Source organism: Sus scrofa, chromosome 9 (genome assembly GCF_000003025.6).
Source record: "Sus scrofa isolate TJ Tabasco breed Duroc chromosome 9, Sscrofa11.1, whole genome shotgun sequence".
Lineage (NCBI taxonomy): Eukaryota > Metazoa > Chordata > Mammalia > Artiodactyla > Suidae > Sus > Sus scrofa.
In genome coordinates this window covers 97373104-97397978 of record NC_010451.4, presented here as the reverse complement: position 1 = coordinate 97397978, position 24875 = coordinate 97373104, and the positions used below count along the sequence as shown (strand labels likewise).

General features: G+C 35.1%; 1 protein-coding gene across 1 annotated transcript in view; it reads right to left on the bottom strand.

Moving 5' to 3' along the window:
• PCLO (piccolo presynaptic cytomatrix protein) overlaps window positions 1-24875 on the bottom strand; it is a 398579-nt gene that overhangs the window by 115103 nt on the left and 258601 nt on the right. Inside the window, 1 exon segment of the mRNA XM_021063484.1 lies at window positions 2085-2210. Within this exon segment, the coding sequence (XP_020919143.1) occupies window positions 2085-2210 (126 nt within the window).

Genomic DNA, 24875 nt, shown 5'->3' with positions numbered 1-24875 from the left:
CTTTAGATTCATTTGATTCATTTCAATTTTCTTTTGTCAGTTTGTATTATATCTCTTTTTAAATTTAAAAAAATTTCTTTAGGGCTGCTTCTGCAGCAAATGGAAGTTCCCAGGCTAGGTGTTGAATTAGAGCTACAGCTGCCCGCCACAGCCACAGCAGTACCAGATCCCAGCTGCATCTATGACCTATGCTGCAACTTGTGGCAATGCCAATCTTTCACCAACTGAACCAAGTGAGCAAGGCCAAGGATTGAATCCACATCCTCACAGAGCTATGTCGGGTTTTTAACCCACTGAGCCACAACAGGTATGTGAACTTAAAAATGGCCATGAAAGCTACCAAATGCAAAAAGCATCACTTCACCACAGAGTGCTTCACTGGAAGTCATCCGGATTTGTAGCATTTACCAATTATCATGGTGTAAAGACAAAGAAGTGTATGAACTTTTATCTTTAAATTTTCAAGTATCTTTATCAAACTATATCACATACAGGAACCACTAAATTTTATCTTTAAATAAAAATAGAATATTCATTTCTGTCTGAAGTACACTATCTGAAAACAAGCATATCACTCCCATCCTTACATATGGGGCTCACTTTCCTTATCTTAACTAGACTGCAGTACCAAAAGAGTACATTAGGCATGAGAGGATTAGAAAATCATTTATGTAGAAAATTCATATAGACCCAGTGTTCACTTATTATTGTTAAATCTTGATACATATAGTCTTCTTCATTTAGCTATATGGCTAGCTCTCCCAATTTTCACTATTATCTGACTACCATTATAATATTTTAATAATACACTTTCAGTTATCTATTTGGTGATTTCCATTCTGAAAATCAACAAGCAAATCAATGAACAAAAAAGGGCCTGTTTTATAGCATTTGCCTATTTTTACATTGTAAATACTGTCACCACGGCCAATTCAAACTATCAAAGTGATGGTACTGAACGTGAACTTGGGACAAGATGTACAAAGCATCTCTAGGTGAACTGGTCAAGCTGATTCCAGCAAACATGGTGATGAACAAATATTGCCTTAAGATGTGTTTATTCTAATAGTCTATCAAAATATTCAGAGATTTTTTTTGGTAGATTCAAATATATTTAAGACAATGGCAGTGAGTAATTTTAACATAAGTTTAAAACAATAAGAGGCAACATTTTATTATGAAATGACAGAAAAACTCTTTCTAAATAAACATTTAATTTAGGATAAAAAATGAAAGGATAGGTTGAGGCTGCTTTGTGATAAAATTATTTGTGATAAACAGTATGACTGAAAACTTACAAACTATATCTATGTTAGGTTTTGGAAAACTCAAATGACCACATCATCTAATTAACAGGTGAAAATTATCACTGTGTATCTTAAGCTATAACATTTTACTGAAACATAATTTTATGGCCCACTAGATACATCTGTAATGTTCATTATTTTAAAATGCTTAGATGTAATGAGGTGAACAGAATAATACCTAGCAAAGGAGTTGGAAATTTTTTTCCTATATAGTTAAAGAGTATATATTTTAGGATTTGCAGACCATACATTTCCATTGGGAATGCAGTGCTGCTATTATAGTGTTCAATATGTAAATTAATAATCTTGGCTGTGTTCCAATAGCACAATGTTTACAAAAACAAGCTGCAGCAGGTGGATTTGACCCATGGATCATCTGCAGTGTGCTGACCTGACGTTAGCATGTACTGAATCATCTGATGTTTCTCTGGCTCTGATTGCAATATAACCTTTCTTGGTGTTTATGAAATACTGATCCTTTTAATCAAAGTGTTTTTTAAATATAACATTGCCCTATTCATTGAAAAAATCTTGACTAATTACGGTTTCTTAAACAAGGTATTCCCATAGCAAACCAACTGCCAAAAGGACAATGCAATTGAAAATAAAATGAATATAGTTGTGGGCAAAATTTTTTTTATACTTCTATACCAAAAAGTCATAATTAACCATAAGAAGAGATTTCCCTAGACAGTAAAAGAAGAGAAAAATTTCATATTAAGGTATACGTAATATGAGCACATTCATTTTAATTGATTCTGAAATCCTTATTCTTACCTTCCGCAAGTTTCCCTGTCTGTTCGGCACTTCCCCCAGGTAGAATCTTGGCGATATAGGCTCCAATTTCTCCACTGTGTCCAGGGATTTCTTTACCACCCACAATTCTAATTCCTAATCCATTACCTGCATTGAAAAATTAGCAAATTATTAAGAGTAATTTACGAAAGGACAAGTTATCACAAGTTATAAGGTGCACAAAAAATGGGTTCTGGTATCTAGAAGTTAAATACAGCATGAATATTGGAATTGGATGCTGATAATAAAAGAACAATATTCTGGTTTCAATAATAGTTAATATAAAAGAGAACTTTCTGAGATCTTGGTAGAATCTATAATGATTAACAAATTATTTTTTATTTCAGCCATATTCATGAATGTATTAAGGCCTTATTCATCTATTTATGTTGACAAAATATTTGTCCATTTTGATCAGATATTTTGTAAAAATTTTATATGAGGACATACCCAGTATAAGAAATTCCAGAGAATACAACTCATTTGTGGAACTGAGGAGTATTTAACTTACAAAAAGGTAGTAATGGTTATAAATTGAGAAGACATAATCCAAACATAAAAATTATTGCAACTGATAAAGTGAAACATGAATGCAACTTAAGAATTATTGTTCACTTTTCAGCTGTAACTCATCAACTATTTTTTTTGTATATTAACATGGTACTTACAACAGTTACAATAAAAGCATTCTTAATTGATAAACAACTGAGTAAACAGTTCCTTATTCCACAAAACAGATTTTTTTTGTAATTAGCCACATGGAAATTAGATGGAGAATGATTATTATGAGAAATTTAATTGAGATGCACAACTAAAGACTGAGCACACTTCACCAAAATGGACCGGAAACCTTGAAAAAGATACCCTACTCCAGAAGAAAAAGAGGAGGCCACATCAAGAGGTAGGAGGGGCAATTTCACCATATAAACAACCCCATACTTCCTGGGTGGGAAGCTCCACAGACTGGAAACTAACTGGTTCACAGACACTCACCTACAGGAGGGAGAGTTCTGAGCCACACATCAAACTCTCACGTGTGGGGATCTGCCACAGGGAGAAAGAGCCCCGGAGCATCTGGCATTGAAGGCCACTGGGGCTTGTGCATAAGAGCTCCATGGGACTGGGGGAAACGGAGACCCCATTCTTAAAAGGCGCACACAGACTTTCACGTGCACTGGGTACCAGGGCAAAGCAAAGTCTCCAAGGGAATCTGGGTCAAACCTGGCTGCAGTTCTTGGAGGACATCCTGGGAAAACAGGGGTGAATGTGGCTTGTTGTGAGGGAAGGACATTGGAAGCAAAGCTCTAGGGAATATTCAGCAGCCGTGCCTTTCTCTGAAGGTGGCCATTTTGGGAAAATCTGGCCCCACCCGTCAGCCAGCCACTGAGAAACCCCAGGGCAAACGACAACCCAGGTGGGATCACAGCCCCACCCCTCAGGAAACAGGCTACCTAAAGACCCCTCAGGCATACAGCTGCCTCTAATCCCATCCAGAGACTTAGCCCCACCCACCACAGGGATTAGAATCGTCTCCTCCTACCAGGGGGCAGGCATTAGCCCCTCCCATCAGGAAGCCTACACCAAGCCCCCATACTGACCTCAGCCACAGGGGGGCAGACATCAGAAGTAAGAGAGGCTACAACTCTATTACCTGTAAGAAGGTCATCACACCAAAAACCTATAAAAATAAAAAGACAGAGAACTATAACTCAGATGAGGGAGAAAGAAAAAACCCCAGAAAAACAGTTAAGCCATGAGGAGATTCTCAGCCTCCAGGAAAAAGACTTTAGACTATTGATGCTGAAGAAGATGCAAGACATTGGAAATAAACTGGAGGCAAAGATGGATAATCAACAGGAAACACTGAGCAAAGAAATATAAGATATAAAACTTAAACAAGAAGAGATGCAAAATACAATAACTGAAATAAAAATTAACTAGAAGCAGCTAACAGCAGAATACAGGAGGCAGAAGAACGAATAAGCGAGGTGGAGGACAGATTAGTGGAAATTACGGATGCAGAACAGAAAAGAGAAAAAAGATTGAAAACAAATGAAGAGAGTCTCAGAGAACTCTGGGACAACGTGAAACGCACCAACATCTGTATTACAGGGGTGCCAGAAGGAGAAGAGAGAGAGAAGGAGACAAAAAATATTCCAAGAGATAATAGCTGAAAACTTCCCTAACATGGGGAAGGAATCACTCACTCAAATCCAGGAAGCACAACGAGTACCATACAAAATAAACCCAAGGAGGAACACCCCGAGACACATACTAGTCAAACTGACCAAAATTAAAGACAAACAGAAAATCTTGAAAGCAGCTAGGGAAAAGAAACAAATAACATACATGGGTACCCCAATAAGGCTACTGGCAGATTTTTCAGCAGAAACTCTGCAGGCCAGAAGGGAGTGGCATGATATACTCAACATGATGAAAGGAAAAAACCTCCAACCAAGATTACTCTACCCAGCAAGGCTCTTGTTCAGATTTGAAGGAGAAATCAAAACTTTCACAGATAAGCAAAAGCTGAGAGAATTCAGCAACACTAAACCAGCCTTACAACAAATACTAAAGGAACTTCTCTAGGCAGAAAAGAACAAGAGAAAAAGGAAAGGAAAAAAAGCAGCAAAAACAAATCCAAAGTAATTGATAAAAATGGCAATAAGAACATACATATCAATAATTACCTTAAATGTGAATGGACTAAACGCCCCAACCAAAAGACATAGACTGGCTGAATGGATACAAAAACAAGACACATATATATGCTGTCTTCAAGAGACCCACTTCACTTCTAGGGATACATACAAATTGAAAGTGAGAGGTTGGAAGAAAATATTCCATGCAAACAGGGAAAAAAAGAAAGCTGGAGTAGCAATACTCATATCAGATAAAATAGACTTTAAAATGAAGAATATTTTCAGGGACAAAGAAGGACATTACATAATGATCAAAGGATCAATCCAAGAAGAAGATATAATAATTTTAAATATCTACGCACCCAACACAGGTTCACCACAATATATAAGGCAACTGCTAACAACCTTAAAAGGAGAAATCGACAATAACACAATCATAGTGGAGGACTTTAACACCCCACTTACAGCAATGGACAGATCAACCAGACAGAAAATCAATAAGGAAACACAGGCCCTGAATGAAGCATTAAACCAGATGGACTTCATAGATATTTATAGGACATTTCATCTGAAAGCAACAGAATACACATTCTTCTCAAGTGCACATGGAACATTCTCTCAGATTGACCATATCCTGGGCTACAAATCCAACCTCGGTAACTTTAAAAAAATTGAAATCATATCAAGCATCTTTTCCAACCACAATGCTATACGTCTGGAAATCAACAACAAGAAAAAAAACTGCAAAAAACAAAAACACGTGGAGACTCAACAATATGCTACTAAACAACCAATGGATCACTGAAGAAATCAAAGAGGAAATTAAAAAATACCTAGCAGCAAATGACAACGAAGATACAACACTCCAAAACCTATGGGATGCAGCAAAAGCCGTTCTAAGAGGAAAGTTTAGAGCAATACAAGCCCACCTCAGGAAACAAGAAAAAGTCCAAATAAACAAGCTAACTTTACATCTAAAGCAGCTCGAGAGAGAAGAATAGACAAGACCTAAAGTTAGTAGAAGGGAAGAAATCATAAAGATCAGAGCAGAAATCAATGAAATAGAAACAAGGAAAACCATAGAAAAGATCAATGAAACGAAAAGCTGGTTTTTTGAAAAGATTAACAAAATTGATAAACCCCTAGCCAGACTTATTGAGAAAAAAAAGAGAGAGGACTCAAATCAATAAAATTAGAAATGAAAAAGGAGAAGTAACAACGGACACCACAGAAATACAAAGGATCATAAGAGACTACCATATGCAACTATATGCCAATAAAATAGAAAACCTAGAAGAAATGGACAAATTCTTAAAAAAGTACAATTTTCCAAGACTAAACCAAGATGAAATAGAAAAGATGAATGGACGCATCATAAGAACTGAAATTGAAACTGTGATTAAAAAAAACTTCCAACAAACAAAAGTCCAGGACCAGATGGCTTCACAGGTGAATTCTATCAAACATTTAGAGAAAAGCTAACACCTCTCCTTCTGAAACTTTTTCAAAAAATTGCAGAAGGGATACTCCCAAACTCATTCTATGAGGCCTCCGTCACCCTGGTACCAAAACCAGACAAAGACTCCACAAAAAAAGAAAACCACAGGCCAATATCACTGATGAACATCGATGCAAAAATCCTCAACAAAATACTAGCAAACCGCATCCAACAATACATTAAAAGGATTGTACATCATGATCAAGTGGGATGTATCCCAGGGATGCAAGTGTTCTTCAATATCTGCAAATCCATCAGTGTGATACACCACATTAACAAACTGAAGAATCAAAACCATATGATCCTCTCAATAGACGCGGAAAAAGCCTTTGACAAAATCCAACACCCATTTCTGATAAAAACCCTTCAGAAAGTGGGCATAACAGGAACCTCAACATGATAAAGGCCATATAGGACAAACCCACAGCGAACATCATTCTCAATGGTGAAAAGCTGAAAGAATTCCTGCTGAGATCAGGAACAATATAAGGATGTCCGCTCTCACCACTACTCTTCAACATAGTTCTGGAAGTCCTAGCCACAGCAATCAGAGAAGTAAAATAAATAAAAGGAATCCAAATTGGAAAGGAAGAAGTAAAACTATCGCTATTTGCAGATGACATGATACTATACCTAGAGAATCCTAAAGACTCTACCAGAAAACTGTTAGAGCTTATCCATGAATTTGGCAAAGTTGCAGGATACAAAATCAATACACAGAAATCAATAGCGTTTCTATATACTAACAATGAAAAAGCAGAAGAGGAAATTAGGGAAGCAATCCCGTTTACCATCGCATCCAAAAGAATAAAATACCTAGGAGTAAACCTACCTAAAGAAACAAAAGACCTGTACTCTGAAAACTACAAGCCACTGATGAAAGAAATCAAAGATGACACAAATAAATGGAAAGATATACCATGCTCATGGATTGGAAGAGCTAATATTATCAAAATGACTCTACTACTCAAGGCAATCTACAGATTCAATGCAATCGCTATCAAATTACCAAGGACATTTTTCATAGAACTTGAACAAAATATTTTAAAGTTTATTTGGAAGCACAAAAGACCCAGAATAGCCAAAGACATCCTGAAAAAGAAAAATGGAGCTGGAGGAATCAGGCTCCCAGACTTCAGACTCTACTACAAAGAAACAGTCGTCAAAACTGCATGGTTCTGGCACAAAGACAGACATATAGATCAGTGGAACAGGATAGAAAGCCCAGAATTAAACCCATGCACTTACAGCCAACTCATCTATAACAAAGGAAGCAAGACTATACAATGGAGGAAGGACAGCTTGTTCAATAAGTGGTGCTGGGAAAACTGGACAGCCACATGAAAAAGAATGAAATTAGAACACTCCCTAACACCATACACAAAAATAAACTCCAAATGTATTAAAGACCTAGATATAAGACCAGATACTATCAAACTCCTAGAGGAAAACATAGGCCAAACACTCTCTGACATAAACAACAGCAACATCTTCTCAGATCTACCTCTCAGAGTATTGACAATAAAAAGAAAAATAAGCAAATGGGACCTAATCAAACTTCAAAGTTTCCGCACAGCAAAGGAAACCCTAAACAACACAAAATGACAACCCACAGAATGGGAGAAAATCTTTGCAAGTGAATCGACTGACAAGGGATTAATCTCCAAAATTTATAAACAACTTCTGCAGCTCCATACCAAAAAAAACAAACAACCCCATCCAAAAATGGGCAGAAGATCTAAACAGACAATTCTCCAAAGAAGACATACAGATGGCCGAGAAACACATGAAAAGATGTTCAGTGTCACTCATTATTAGAGAAATACAAATCAAAACCACTCTGAGGTACCACCTTACACCAGCCAGAATGGCCATCATCCAAAAGTCTACAAACAATAAGTGCTGGAGAGGGGGTGGAGAAAATCCCACTGTTGGTGGGATTGTAAATTGGTGCAACCACTGTGGAAAGCAGTATGGAGATTCCTCGGAAAACTAACCATAGAACTACCATTTGATCCAGCAATCCCACTCCTGGGCATCTATCCAGAGAAAACCACGACTCGCAAAGACACATGTACTCCAATGTTCATTGCAGCACTATTTACAATAGCCAAGACATGGAAACAACCTAAATGTCTATCGACAGAAGAGTGGATCCAGAAGATGTGGTACATATACACAATGGAATATTACTCAGCCATCAAAAGAACGAATTAACAGCATTTTTAGCAACACGGATGGACCTAGAAATTATCATGCTAAGTGAAGTCAGCCATACAATGAGACACCAACATCAAATGCTTTCACTGACATGTGGAATCTGAAAAAAGCACAGACGGAACTTCTTTGCAGAACACATGCTGACTCACAGACACTGAAAAACTTATGGTCTCTGGAGGAGGCAGTTTGGGGGGTGGGGGGATGTGCTTGGGCTGTGGGATGGAAATCCTGTGAAATCAGATCGTTATGATCATTATACAACTACAGATGTGATAAATTCATTTGAGTAATAAAAAAAATGAAAAAAAGAAATTTAATTGAGACAAATAAACTGCTGATATTTTAAGTTTATCTTTTTTAAAAATAAACTAAAAATTAGAAAGTGTATATGGCATAAGATATATTTTTGTTACAAATGTCAAGCAGAAGAAAGAATTCTCCTCCATTACTGAAGACACAATTAATTACCTCTTTAAATTAAAATTCATTCCATTCAGTAACTAAAGTACTATTTTCAACGCTTTCAAAAATCTCCAAATTTTAAAAGCCATCTTTCTTCCAAATCTTGTTCCCTTCCCTGTTAACTCTTCAAAAACAATTCCTGTAGTTAGCATCAACACAGGTCAAACATTTAAGAAGCAGGAGTACTGAATTATGGAACTCTTCTTCATTTATCTACTAGGGATATATTTTGTTAAAATATTTCTTATATCCAGGTGATGTGATACTTCCAAATGAATTTCCTCTCTCCTTTTCTTTCTCGCTCCCTCTCTTTTTTCATCCTTCTTTCCTTGTTTTTCACTACTCCAACCCCATGCTCATTCTCCAGCCCTGCTTTCAATGTCAGAACAAGTGTTCTGAAGATTTAGTCTCAAAACAAAAACAAAATCAATACAAATTAACTGTATGCTTCTACAAGGTGTTGTTAAGGGTTTGAGTTAAATAAGATACTATCTTTCTCTGGCCCCATTTGTGGAGCTGTTCTGTAATAAGTTTTTTGGTTCAGTGTTACTATTTTTAGTAGAGATTAATATATGATATAAATTGACTATAACTGTATGAATACAGAATATTATTTAGTATATGACTTAGTCTCAACCAAGTCTGGATAGACACAGTTGATTTCTTAGACATTAGCCTTTAAAGATTTACCAGGACTGATTCTACAGTAAGACATCAGATACAGGATAGAAGATGAAGAAAAGTTATTAGCCCCCTTCCTTCATTCAATTAGTTTAGCCTATTTTTTTTTTTTTTTTTTTTTTTTAGTATACCAAGGTCACTTACAACATGAGGATATAAAAATTGCTGGTCATTTTTAAAGGGTTATTCCATAGAATTTATCTGTAAAAAAATAAAAACAGATTCTTAATCTAAGATTTTTTTTTCACGTTCCATGGTTGAATCACTTACAAGCTGTAATTTATCACTTATTAAAGACTCCATAAACCCCACACAGATATTAAATTTCTAATATGGTGAGTATAGCCATATCAATTTTAAAACATGGTCAGTATGAGTTCCCAAACGATGATTCATGCTAATTTTTTAAAGGCATAGTTGTTTAAGACTATGCTTCATATCAAAATGTATTATAATTTATGCTAGACTATAGCAGAGTACAGTAGGGCACAGTAAGGTACTTGCGGAATTGGTCCTCTTTCTTTTTTTATAATAATTTTTATTTTTTTCATTATAGCTGGTTTACAGTGTTCTGTCAATTTTCTACTGTACAGCAACGTGACCTAGTCACACATACATGCATATATTCTTTTTTCTCACATTCTCGTGCTCCATAATAAGTGACCAGCATTATATAATAAATGGTGCAGCCATATGTTTAGAATCTACAGACAATTACACCCTGTAAAGGTATAACTAAAAACTTTTCATACCTTGTAAAGCTAAAAACTAGTTGTAGAACTTCAAAATCTATTAATTAGCCTAAGTGACTATTTTTATAACTTTGATCATAATTTCATTCTGTAGATGACATTATCTTGAGGGTTAAATAGTTGGGTCCTTACTGTCATTTGATTTTTGGTGACCATATACATTCTAAAACCCTGTAGCATAGGATCTGTGACATGAAATTACAATTACATCCATCTTAATAAAGTAGCATGACATAATAACTATCTAATTTTATAAAATACATTTTCATGCTAGTTAATTCAACACTTTCTAAACATACTTTATAAATTCCAGTGTCTTCAGTAAAATGGTAGTAATATATAGCCATGGAAATATTTTGAGAAATGATATTTACATACAGTTGACTCTTGAGCAACCTGGTGGTTGGGATGCTGACCCCCTATACAGTTGAAAATCCACATATAATTATAATCAGCCTTCCATAAAAACTATTCCTCTGTATTTGTGGTTCTATACCCCTGGATTCAACCAACTATAGATGGTATAATATTGTGTAGTATTTACTACTGAAAAATAACTGCATATAAGTGGATCCATGCAGTTCAAACCCATGCTGTTCAAGGTCAACTGAATATACAAACCATTTCAGGCATATAGTAAATTTTCAAAAATTGCTTTCTCTAAGTGATGCTACTGTGGTTGCTGCTGTTTTCACGTATACAATAAAGTAGCATAGAAATATTAAAAATTTATAGCAGAACAGGATGGTAGAAAATAAAAAGGCACAGAAAGCATAATATTTTTGTTTATTTTACAGTACGTGCTTGTACCCTAATTTGTATGTCAAAAGTATAAATTTAATTTACACAATTTCTAAGAAATTAAATCTGGGCATTTTGATTTAATGTTTCTATAGTTATACTTTGATATTTTACATACTAAATACAGATAAAAATTAACAAAGATGCTCCTATAAAAATAAAACAACACAGCTCAAATCTAAAAAGCAAAATGCCAATAAAGAATTTGATAAACTCAAGAGCAACATTAATCTTTAACTGCTTAAATCTAAATGGTTGTTGAAAAATGATATATAATTATATGGAAATTCCTGGGCCAGGGATTAAACCTGAACCACAGCAGCGACTCAAGCTGCTTTGGTGACAATGCTGGATCTTTACCCTGCTGCGTCACAGGAGAATTCCATATCATCATTTTTAACTTTTACACATTTTTTAGAACATAATCAGCTTATTTTCACCTCTGCTTCTATTTCACCTAGAAACATTGCTAAAACACTTCCTCAGCTGTCTGAAGAATGCACTAGTCTTGCTACTGAGTTCACAGTATGACGGAGTAGGGAAGCCAATAGTTACTATAAAGAACATCTGAGCTTTAGTAAAAAAGACTGTCAAAAGTGATAGCAATTTTACAACAAGTGCGCATAAATGTGGTTAAGGAAGTCTTATTGGGAAAACTAAATTTCAGAAGTCCATTTAGATACATAGGAAATATTTATAAAAAAGAAGTTCAATGATAAAAGTAACAAAATCATTAAGAAAAAGTATTATCTTAAAAACCTTTGGATGAAACTTAGGATTTAAATGCATTGGGGTTTTCAAGTCTGTATGTATTTTATAAATATGGTAAATACGCTATCACATAGTCACTTCTAAAGTTCTGGTCCAAGATGGCAACATAGGCTCCTAAATGCATCTTGTCTCATAGACACATCAAATCTACAGCTACACAGGGAACAATTCCCTCTTAAAGAAATCCAGAAACTAGATAAGTAACCCCTGCACATGGGGTGACTGAGAAAATACCCACATCAAAAAACAGGTTGTGGCAAACCCTCAACTTACCGAGAGCTTCTAAAATAAAGAAGGCAGCTTGGACAGTCACAAAGATTTGAGAGAGCAATCAAAAGTTTGGGCTAGGTGGAACAATTATGTTCATCTCCTACATGTGTCCACTCTCTCAAGATTGGGAGAGGTGGCTATTTTATCTAATGTATGGAAACCAATACAGAGAGTCAAGGAAAACAAAAAAGCAGAGAAAAGTGTTCCAAGCAAAGGAACAAGGTAAAACTCTAAAAATAGACCTTAATGAAATGGAATTAAGTTTTTTACTTAACTTACAAAAAGTTTAAAATAATGATCTTAAAAGATGCTTACTAAAATTAGGAGAATGATGTATATACAAAGTGAAAATTTAAACAAACAGAAAAATACAAGAAAGTATCAAACAGGAATTACAGTGACAAACAGTAACTGAACTGCAAAGTCCACTGATTGATTCAAGAGCAGACTAGAAAAGTGAAAGACGTTATCACTGAACTTCACAGGGCAGTAGAATCCATTCAAACACAGGAGTAAAAAGAATGGAAAAGAAAGATCAAGGGACTTAAAGGGTACCATCAAAATGAAAAGGCAACCTTTGGGAGAAAATATTTGCAAGTAATATTTCTGATAAGGTATTGATACAAAAATATATATCAATATATTATAATATATATTATATATATAGAACTCAAACCATTAACAAAAAGTAAATAATCTGATTGAAAAAATGGGCAGGGGAAATACATAGATATTTTCCCAAAGAAGACATACCACTGGCTAATAAGTTCATAAAAAGGTGCCGAAAATTGCTAACCATCAGGGAAATACAAATAAAAACCATAATGAGATGTGACTATACATCTCTTAGAATAGCTTTTACCAAAGACAAGAAATAACAAGTGTTGGCAGGAATGTGGAGAAAGGGAAGACTTGTGCAGTCTCGGTGGGGATGTAAATTGGTATAGCCACTAGGGAAAACAATATGATGGTTTCTCAAAAAAATTAAAAATAGAACTGCCAAAATGATCCATTTATCCTGCTTCTGTATATATATCTGCAGGAAATGAAAACAGTTATTGAAGATATATCTGTACCCCCATGTTCATTGCATCATTACTCACAATAGCCAAGAAATGCAAGCAATATAAGGATCCACTGATGGATGTTTGGATAAAGATGTGGTACATCTATACAATAGAATATTGTTCAGTCATGAGAAAGAAGGAAATTCTGCCATTTGAGACAAAATGCATGGACCTTGAGGGTGTTATGCTCAGTGAAATAAGACAGACAGAGAAAGACAATACTTAAAATGAAACACATAGAAAGAGAGAGTGAAAAAGAGGTTAGGGGTAAGAAAATAGGGAGACACTGGTAAAAGGGTAAAAATTTTTAGCTGTAAGGTGGAAAAGATCTGAGGATCTAACATAAAACATGGTGATTATAACAGCTAATGGTGTATTTTATTGTACAATTGAAATTTGCTAAGAGAGTAGAACTTACATATTCTCAAACCATAAATCAAGTCACCACAGTGTACACTTTAAATATCTTACAATTTTATAACTACTTTATACCAAATTAAAGTGAAATTAAAAAAATAAAAAAATAAGCTATGCACAAAATAAATGAGCAAACTAAGGAAAAATCTCCACATTTGCATGTAAATTTGCAGTTTAAATCTACTTTAATTTTATATGTTTATTAACATGTTACATTAAAAGCACTGATACTTTGAAGCAGTACAAAGAAGGTTTTGATTTCCCTTATTAAAATAACATGAAAATATTATGATGTTAGAATATTAAGTATGGATAAAATCAAAATACTTGTTTCATTTCAACACTATCATATGCTACACCTAAGATCAAGGAGAAACAAAATTTATATCAGTGATCATATTGTCTTATGGGTAGTAGTCTTTAAATCAATGGAGTTGATTATTCATGACAAAGTTATTACAGAGAGAAGATATATTGCATAGTTTAGTTGTATCACTAGTTGGGCTGAAGAAGAAGAAAGACTCTATATACATATTAATGCTAATTAGGTACTAAGGATAATGGAAAAGTCCCCAAAGTATAGGACAATTAAATCTATTTTTTTAGTTCATGTTAATTATACTCCTGAGTAAGGCTGTGAAAGTTTATTTTTATACTCTTTCACATACTAAATTCTATGTTATAAACTAACCATGTAAATATTTAGGAAAATAAACCAAATTATATTAAAAAGCCATAGTGATTTCCTTTTTGTGTCTTATCAAATGCTACCTAAAGAATATTTCACTATTTGTCCTTTAGCTTTACTTGCTTTTGTTCATTCTAAGAAAAACATTTCTAAAAACCCAACAAAGCATATCAATTTTCTTATTAGCAATCCATACTTGATTGTCTTCAGAAACATCAAAATGGCAACATCACTTTCATGCCAAATATAACCCAAGTCTAAGCCTGGGCATGCAAATCACAAACTCAGCTATTTCCATTAGCTTGTTCTAAGCCAGCCAATTTCTGTATAACAACCTTTTTCCTAGTTTTAAATGTATATCCTTTACATACATGAAGAATTCAAATAGGGCATTGTATCTCTCATTTCCATGAACAAAAGATCACCACTTGTCTTTTCTAATGTAACTTGAATAATATTAAGATAAAAATGTTGCATGGGATTCAAAGCATGTATAAAATGCTACTCATACTTACACCATACTGGATGAAATGGGTCCAAGTTGGCCTGCCATAGGACTGAAATGGCCAATGGCATGGGAAATAAAGAAGCTAAATCATGGAGATATATATATATATATATATATATATACATATATATATATATATACATATTTTTTTTTTTTTCCTTTTTGGCTTTTTGCTATTTTTCTTGGGCCGCTCCTGTGGCATATGGAGGTTCCCAGACTAGGGGTCGAATCAGAGCTGTAGCTGCTGGCCTACACCAGAGCCACAGCAACGCGGGATCCTAGCCATGTCTGCGACCTACACCACAGCTCAGGGCAATACCGGATCCTTAACCCACTGAGCAAGGCCAAAAATCGAACCCACAACTTCGTGGTTTCTTGTAGGATTTGTTAACCACTGAGCCACCACAGGAACTCCAATCATGGATATGTATTAAAAGACACTGGTATTCTGGATTTATTGAGCAACATCTTTCAAACTGCAGATGATGTCTGTGCTGATAAAGTGCTTTAATGAAAAATGCATAGAATTTCCTCTTTCTGAAACACTTCTGAAATAATTCTCACCAAGAAAAGTTCTCTAGACTGCCACATCATAAATGCATATTCAGTGGGGGACTTTAACACTTACATCAATGGACAGATCATTCAGGACAAAAAATCAACAAGGAATCACAGGCATTAAATGACACCCTAGACCAGACAGACTTCACTGATATTTATAGAACATTTCATCCCAAAGCAGCAGAATATATATTCTTCTCAAGTGCACATGAAACATTCTCTAGGACAGATCACGTCCTGGGCCACAGATCAAGACTTGATAATTTTTTTTAATTGAAATTATCTCAAGCATTTTCTCTGACCACAATCTTATGAGACTATAAATCAATTATAAGAAAAAAACAAAACAAAACACAGTGGAGTTCCCATTGTGGCTCAGCAGAGACAAAACTGACTAGCAGCCATGAGGACACAGGTTTGATCCCTGGCCTTGCTCAGTGGGTTAAGGATCTGGTGTTGCTGTGAGCTGTGTGGTGTAGGTCACAGATATGGCTCACATTGCCATGATTGTGGTATAGGCCACCCTCTACAGCTCTGAATCAACCCCTAGCCTGGGAATCTCCATATGCCTGGGTGCGGCCCTAAAAAGACAAAAGCAAAAAAAGAAGAAAGAAAGAAAGAAGAAAACAGCAAAAAACACAAACTCCTGGAAGCTAAACAATATGCTAATAACCACCAACGGATCACTGAAGAACTCAAAGAGGAAATTAAAAGATACTTAGAGATATGACAAATGACAATAAAGATATGACAATTCAAAACCTAAGGAACACAGCAGAAGTAGTTCTGAGAGGCAAGTTTACAGCAAAACAGTCTTATCTCAGGAAACAAGAAAAAGCTCATATAAAAAACCTAACCTTATGCCTAAAACATCTAGAGAAGGAGGAACAAACAGACAAAACCCAGTATTAGTAAAAGGAAAGGAATCATAAATATTAGAGCAGAAATTAATGACATAGAGACAAAGAAAATAATAGAGAAGATCAATGAAACAAAAAGTTGGTTCTCTGAAAAGATGAACAAAATTGATTAACCTTTAGCCACATTCATCAAGAAAAAAAAAGGGAGAGGCAATAAAATTAGAAATGAAAAAGGAGAAGTTACAACTAACACCACAGAAATAAAAAGGATCATAAGAGACTACTATTAGCAACTATATGCCAATAAAATGGACAACCTGGAAAAAATGGACAGATTCTTACAAAGGTACAACCTACCAAGACTGAACCAGGAAGAAATAGAAAATATGAACAGACCAATCATAAGTACTGAAATTGAAAACTTGATTAAAAAAACTTCCAAAAAACAAAAGTTTAGGACCTGATGGCTTCATAGGTGAATTCTAACAAACTTTCAGAGAAGAGTTAACACTTATTCTTCTGAAACTCTTCCAAAAAATTGCAGAGGAAGGAACACTTCCTCTGTGACGAAGTGAAGCCACTGTCACCCTAACACCAAAACCAGACAAGGATACCACAAAAAAAGAATATTACAGGCCAATATCACTGATGAACATAGATGCATAAATCCTCAACAAAATATTAGCAGACTGAATACAAGTACATATTAAAGGATCATACACCATGATCAAGTGGGATTTATCCCAGGGATGCAAGGATTCTTCAATATCTGCAAAACAATCAGTGTGATACACCACATCAACAAAATGAAAAATGAAAACCATATTATAATCCCAATAGAGCCAAAGAGCTTTTAACAAAATTCAATACCCATTTCTGATAAAAAAAAAAAAAACTCTCCAGAGAGTGGGCAGAGAGGGGACCTATTTCAACATAATAAAAGCCATATATGACAAACCCACAGCTGACATCATTCTCAATGGTGAAAAGCTGAAAACATTTCCACTAAGATCTGGAACAAGGTAAGGATGTCCACTTTCACTACTGTTATTCACATAGTTTCGGAAGTCCTAGACCCAGCAAACAGAGAAGGAAAAGAAATAAAAGGAATCCAAATTGGAGAAGAAGTAAAACTATCACTGTCTGCAGATGACATGATACTACACCAAGAAAATCCTAAAGACCCTATGAGAAAATTGTTAGAGCTCATCAATGAATTTGGTAAAGTTGCAGGACACAAAATTAATACACAGAAATAGATTTGCATTTCTATATACTATCAGTGAAAGATCAGAAAGAGAAATTAGGGAAACTATCCCATTTACCTCACATCAAAAAGAATAAAATACCTAGGAATAAACCAACCTAAAAAGACAAAAGGCCCATACTCTGAAAACTACAAGATGCTGATGAAAGAAATCAAACAAGACACAAACAGATGGAAGACAGATCATGCTCTTGGATTGGAAGAATCAAAATTGTCAAAATGACTGTACTACTCAAGACAATCTACAGATTCACTGCAATCCCTATCAAATTACCACAGACATTCTCCACAGAACTGAACAAAATATTTTAAAATTTGTATGAAATCGCAAAAGACCCTGAATAGCCAAAGCAATTCTGAGAAAGAAAAAATGGAGCTGGAGGAATCAGGCTCCTTGACTTCAGGCTATACTACAAAACCACAGACATCAAACAGTATGGTACTGGCACAAAAACAGACATATAGAGCAATGGAATAGGATAGAAACCCCAGAAATAAATCCAAGCACCTACAGTCAACTAACCTATGAAAAAGGAGGCAAAACATACAGTAGAGGAAAAATAATCTTTTTCAGTAAGTGGTCCTGGGAAAACTGGAAAGATACATATAAAAGAATGAAATTAGCACATTATCTAATACCATACACAAAAATAAATTCAAAATGAATTAAAGAGGTAAATTAAAGGCCATATACTATAAAATTCCTAGAGGAAAACATAGGCAGAATGTTCTTTGACATAAATCACAGCAACATCTTGTTTGATCCACCTCCTAGAGTAATGACAATAAAGACAAAAGTAAACCAGTGGGACCTTATTTAACTCAAAATCTTCAGCACAGCAAAAGAAACCATTAAAAAAAAAAAAGACAATCCACAGAATGGAAGAAAATCTTTGCAAACGATATAAGTGACCAGGGCCTAATCTCTAAAATATACAAACAACTCATACAACTAACTCAACAACAAAAAAACACAAACAACCCAAATGAAAAATGGGCAGAAAACCCATATAGACATCTATCCAAAGAAGACATATGGATGGCCAATAGGAACATGAAAAAATGTTCAACATCACTGATTATTACAGAAACGCAAATCAAAATTACAATGTGGTACCACCTCCCACTGGTCAGAATGGCCATCATTAACAAGTCAATAATTAGCAAATGCTGGAGAAGATGTGGAGAAAAAGGAACACTTCTTCACTGTTAGTGGTAACATAAATTGGTACAACCATTATGGAAAACAGTAATGGAGGTTTCTCAAAAAACTAAATATAGAACTACCATGTTATCCAGGAATCCCACTCCTGGGCATATATCCAGACAAAACTATCAACAAAACAAAAAAGTAACCAACAAAATGGGAGAAAATATTTGCAAACCCCATATCTAAATAAGGGGTTAAAATACAAAATATATAGAGAACTTATACAACTAAGTAACAAAAAAACCCAATCTGATTAAAACATAGGTAGAGGATCTGAATAGACATTTTTCCATAGAAGACATATAAATGGTCAAAAGGTACATGAAAAGGTGCTAAGAGTCACCAATCATCAGGGACATGTAGATTAAAACCACAGTGAGCTGTGACATTACACTGTTAGAATGGCTATCACTAAAAAAAACAGAAATAATAAGTTGGCTAGAATGTGGAGAAAAGGGAACCCTTTGCACCGTTGGTGGGAATGTAAATCAGAGCAGCCATTATGGAAAGCAGTATGGAGGTTCCTCAAAAAATTAAAAAATTAAATATGATCAAGAGATTCCACTTCTGGGCATTTAGCTGAAGAAAATGAAAACAAAAACTCAGAGAGATATTTGCAACCCCATGTTCACTTCAGCATTATTTACAATATTCAAGATATGGAAGCAACTATGTCATGTTCACTGATAGTTGAATAAACAATATGCGTTATATATACAATGGAATATTATTCAGCCATAAAAAGGATATTTTGCCATTTGTGACAACATGGATGGACACTGAGAGTATTATGCTAAATGAAATAAGTCAAACAGAAAGTCAAATACTGCATGGCATCACCCATATGTGGAATCTAAAGAAATCCCCAGAAAACCAAGAAAGGAAGGAAGGGAAAAAGGGAGGAGGGAGAGAGGAAGGGAAGGAAAAAAATACCAAAACAACCAAACAAATAAAGCTCAAGAATAGAGAGAACAAATTGCTGGTTTCCAGAGGCAGGGTGGGGTGGGGGTAGTATGTGAAATGAGTGAAGGGGTTAAAAAGTACAAACTTCCAGTTACATAATAAATGTCATAGAGATGCAATGTACATACAGCATGACTATATATATTAATAATACAATACTGTATGTTTGAAAGTTGCTGAGAGAGTAAATCTTCAAAGTTTTCATCCTAAGAAAAAGTTTCCTAACTATGTATGGTAATGGAGGTTAAGTAGAATTACTGTGACAGTTATTCCCCAATATAAAGAAATATGGAATCATTATGTTGTATACCTGAAATGAATGTTATATGTCAACTATATCTAAATATTTTATTCCATTTAACAGAACTTAGGGTCCAAAGTGAAATGATTCTTTAATACGAAAGTGGATGCTATAAATTAGAAAATAGGGTCTGTTTATAACATACCCTGACTTGGGTTTTGTTACTGATCTCACCGATGGCAGGCCAGGACAGGGAGTAGGGTCATTCCTTTTATTTGTGTTAAAGAAAAGTGTTGTATCGGGAGACACTTTATGTAAGCCTAAGTCAATGGAAATATAACAGTTTACATTAGTGTAATTTCCTAATAATTTTCCAAATGATTTTCCAAATAAATGTTAGTTTTACTTAAATAAAGGTAGGAAAATAAATACTATTCTAATTCAAAATAGAGTATTAAGTGTTCCTTTTGTAGTTCTGAACATATTGTGTGGACATAGACAATGGACCCCCAGTGAGTCATCTGTATAAACCATACCCTTTGGGGGCAGGTGGTACCTATGACTTGTTTCTAACCAAGAGGACCTGACAAAGGTGATGTGACAGTCACTACCATGATTATTTTATATAGGACTCCATCTCAGCAGACTTGAACCAGTCTTCTGCTGGCCTTGGAGAAGTAAACTGTGAAGTGTGAGAGGGCCTGAGAGAGGCCACATGACGAGGAACTGAGGAGGGGCCTCTAGAGGCCAAGAGTGGCCCTCCGCTGACAGCCAGGCAGAAAATGCCGAACGTTGTGCTACAACTTGGAGGAACTGAATTCTGCCAATCCACTCATGACCTTGGACATAGATTCCCAAGTTCCAGAACAAAACAGAGCCTGGTCAACACAAAGATGGCAGCTTTGTGAATTTCTGACCAGGGGAGCCAGTTAAGCCATGCCTAGATCTTGCCTCATGAGAACTGTGAGTACTAAATGTATGTTGTTTGAAGCCATTAAATTTGTGACAACTTATGCATCAATAGAAAATTATTATGAAGATGAAAGTTGTATTCTGAGTTTTCTATGCATAAAATATACAGGGACATTATCTTTTTTTTTTTTAATTTTTAATTTTTTTGGCCACACCCAAGGGATATGGAAGTTCCCAGGCCAGGGATCGAATCTGAACTGCAGCCGTGACTAAACCAGCTGTGGCAATGCCAGATTCTTAACCCACTGTGCCTAGTTGGGGATCAAACCTTTGTCATCACAGACACAACTGCAGCTCCTTAACCCTCTGCGCCATAAGAGGAACGCCTATGGGTATGTTATCTTGGTAGCAAAACCTTTGGAACATTTTGTGTTTATAGCAGTCACCACAGTGATTGAGCAGTGATAGAGGGGAGAACAAGTGGAAAAATAGGCCCTGAATAGATAAACATTTGCCCTTCATAAGCAAAGAGTAAGAACTCTGTGTATCAGTTCTGTAGCCCTGGAATTTGGCTATCATGTGTGTAGCAAGTACATGGCATCTAGGCAGCACTAAATATATAACTGAATGAAAAATGAATGGATAAGAATTGAAATGCCAAATTTTCCCCAAGTGGGGCTAATGCATCAGTGATAAGTTAAAAATCATAGATTTGTATCATATTCTGTTTTTAGAAAATGTCTTTAAAGTTACATGAACTCAAAGTTCCCATTGTGATGCAGTGTAAACGAGCCTGACTAGTATCCAGGAAGTCGTGAGTAAGATCCTTGGCCTTGCTCCGTGGGTTAAGGATCTGGCGTTGCCATAAGCTGTGGTATAGGCCAGCAGCTACGGCTCCAATTTGACCCCTAGCCTGGGAATTTCCATATTTTTTAGGGCTGCAAGTGAAGCCCTAAAAAAAAATTACATGAATTCACTGGTTCTCAAACTAAAAAGAATAAAACCACACCCGATGTATTTCACATGAGTAAAATAAGGTTTTGTGAGCTTATATGCTCAAGGCAACACCTAATATATAGGAAAGCTTAGAGCAGAGACCATACTCTTAGTTCAAATGAATGACTTAGCAATGATTGTTTATGGAATCAGGGTTGTATACAAGGTTTGGAATCAGAAAGATCTGGTTTGGGAGCAGCATATATAGCATTTTCCTTTCTCATTCAGTTTCAGAGGGGAGTGTGATGAGAGAGATTACAATCAGGAGAAATGACCAAGATATAAAAACTGCTGGGGAGGCAGCATCTCTCAGTGAGTACTGAAGAGAGGAAATATTTCTGGCTTAGGCAGCCCACAGCTCAGACTGTACAATTTCCCCTGTAGCTGTACCTGCTTAGTTGAGAAAAATTATACTCCTTTTGTCAATATAATTTCCACTTTCCTACTGATGCATACATTTCTATGGCTTATTTTTGATGAGGAAACTGTATTACTGATTTTATCATTTTTGTATCGTAGTATTTGTCTTACAAAGATGAATGATACATATACTTGTTACTTGTTAAGTTGTTAAATGAATAAGTAATTAGAGTAATACTTACATATCTTAGTATACAAATCTATAAAGAACAAAGTACATTCAAGCCTGGTAACATAATGCTATTATTATTATTACCACTATTTTGGGGAATAGTTGAGAAATTTGGAGAGAAAAGTTCTGAATTTGCTGAGTCACTTTAGGGATATAAATAAAATCCAGGTGTCCGGATTATTTTTACACCACAGGCTAAATCTGTTCTCATCAAAATCAATTGGCTTTTGGTGAAGGAGGTATTCAACACAGTTCAACAGCTTCTATCTTTCACAATATATCAGATTATATTTTTCATTAAAGAGTTATTTAATGCAATTATTTTGGTTCTATTCATTACTCTAGTAAAAAATTATGACTGCTGTCTGGAATGGAGAAGAAATGTTATATGTTGTTGGGTGACCAGGCTAAGAATATTTAAACATTCCCTGAAACCATGCTTTAACCAAAAAGTTAGTTTTTTAAATCTAGTTTTCTACTACATCAGATTTACTGAACTTTTAACTATCATATGGTATGTTTCAAAATATATGATTTTGAATGGGTGAATTCTATTTGGTATCTGTACCTCATACCAATATTACTGTATATTTAATACTATTTTAAACCTCTTCAGTATCATCTTTAGGGACAGAAGGAAAAAGAAAGCAATATTTTTAGAGTTTCGCCTGTGTGTCTTACAATATATATATACATTTTGTATTTTAAAAATTGTCTCTATAACTTTTCATCTTAGGTACTAGCCATACCATTTCAAGACAAGTAGCTGAGACTAAGGAAGGTTAGGAACTTGCCTGGGTTAGCAGGCAAGAAAAATCTAAGATTAGAGCCCACTTTTTTCTTGAGTACCACATTCTTGTTCTTTCTATATACCTTCGCTCATCACTAATTGTCAAGAAAATATTCTAGAAGATCAGTATAAATCCTTCCTCTTTTAATTGAATCTCATTTGTTTTTATTCATTTTTCCATGGCCAATTCATACACATTTTACATTTGTACCCTTATATTCAACATTCACATTACCGATTTGCTTCCCTCTTATGGGTTAAACATCTAGAATCTCTTTACCTTCTCCTCACAGAATCAATTTTTAGTTCCTTTAATTTTATTTTATTAAGAGTGCAGAGAAAAATGTGTTAATCTCTTTCTAGTTAGAAGCAATGTCTACAATGTCACTTCCTTCGCAGGAACAGACTTGTGCAAACAATATTTATCTTGACAGATGTCAGAAGAAATGATGATATGAATGAGCAACCAGTCCCGACAGTAAATACTTCCTTTGTCACTGAGGAAATGAACTCAAGCTTTCACGAAAATTTACCAGAAAGAAACTGATTTTAGAAGAAACTCAAGTATTATTTTATTTCTATAGTTTTATATTTCATTCACCCTAAAAATAATTTGAGAGGCTTACAATGAGGAATGGTATCATATATAACTTGGACTGCTAATAAGAAGGAAAGAGGAAAAGCCATCCTGAATGGGGAGAGAGAAATTTCAGGGTCAAGGGTCAGTTGATAGAATTTATTCAGTCTTCCAGTTAGAATAGAACACGCACATTCTCAAAGTAACAGCTACACTTTCTCTTGGTCTTCCACAAGAAACAGAGAGATGAAATGATTGTTTGAACATTCCAAGACTTGGCCTTAAAAAAAGTTTTCTTAGGAAGTGTTCACATGAACAATACTGGAGGCATGCTAAGAACATGTTAACTGGAATTTATCTCAACTGCATGAGATAGAGTTTGCTCCACTTTTGTCTCAGTTCCTCTTTATTTGATATACCACAAGTGAGCACAGCAATGTAGTCTCAAATAAAGGTGATCAATTTTAAAAAATTGTTGTATACTGTTTCATTACGGTTAATCTTTCAGAATTCAGCTTTGAAGCAAGTAAGACAAAAGCATTTTTAAAAAGCCCTCACAAAGAAAACTTCATTGATTTCATTGATGCCCATAAAACCTATCAAATTAAATTCAGATTCTTGATTTGTCTGTTCCACCATGATCTGGTCCTAACTTTGGTGCCTTTTATGTACTCTGTGTTCTAACAAAACAAAACAAAACAAAACAAAAAAACTATAAATAAATGACACTAATCTGCTCTTCTGTCATTGTCTAAATGTCTAAATCTGCTCTTCTGTCATTCTGTCTAAAGTCACTGAAAAGAAATAAACACTAATTACGGTCTAAGTTCTAAGATTAATACTCAATATTATATGCTGTCTCATTATCTGGTCAAATTAGTAGAGCCTTAAATGGTCAAACCGTAAGATCCCCTCCTCATTCTGATGGATATAAGGACCTCTGGATAAACCATCCTTGTTATAAGGGGGATCAGGTACAATTTCTGCTTATCCCTAAGCAGCTGGGTTTCAGTTTCCTGCCAGTCTA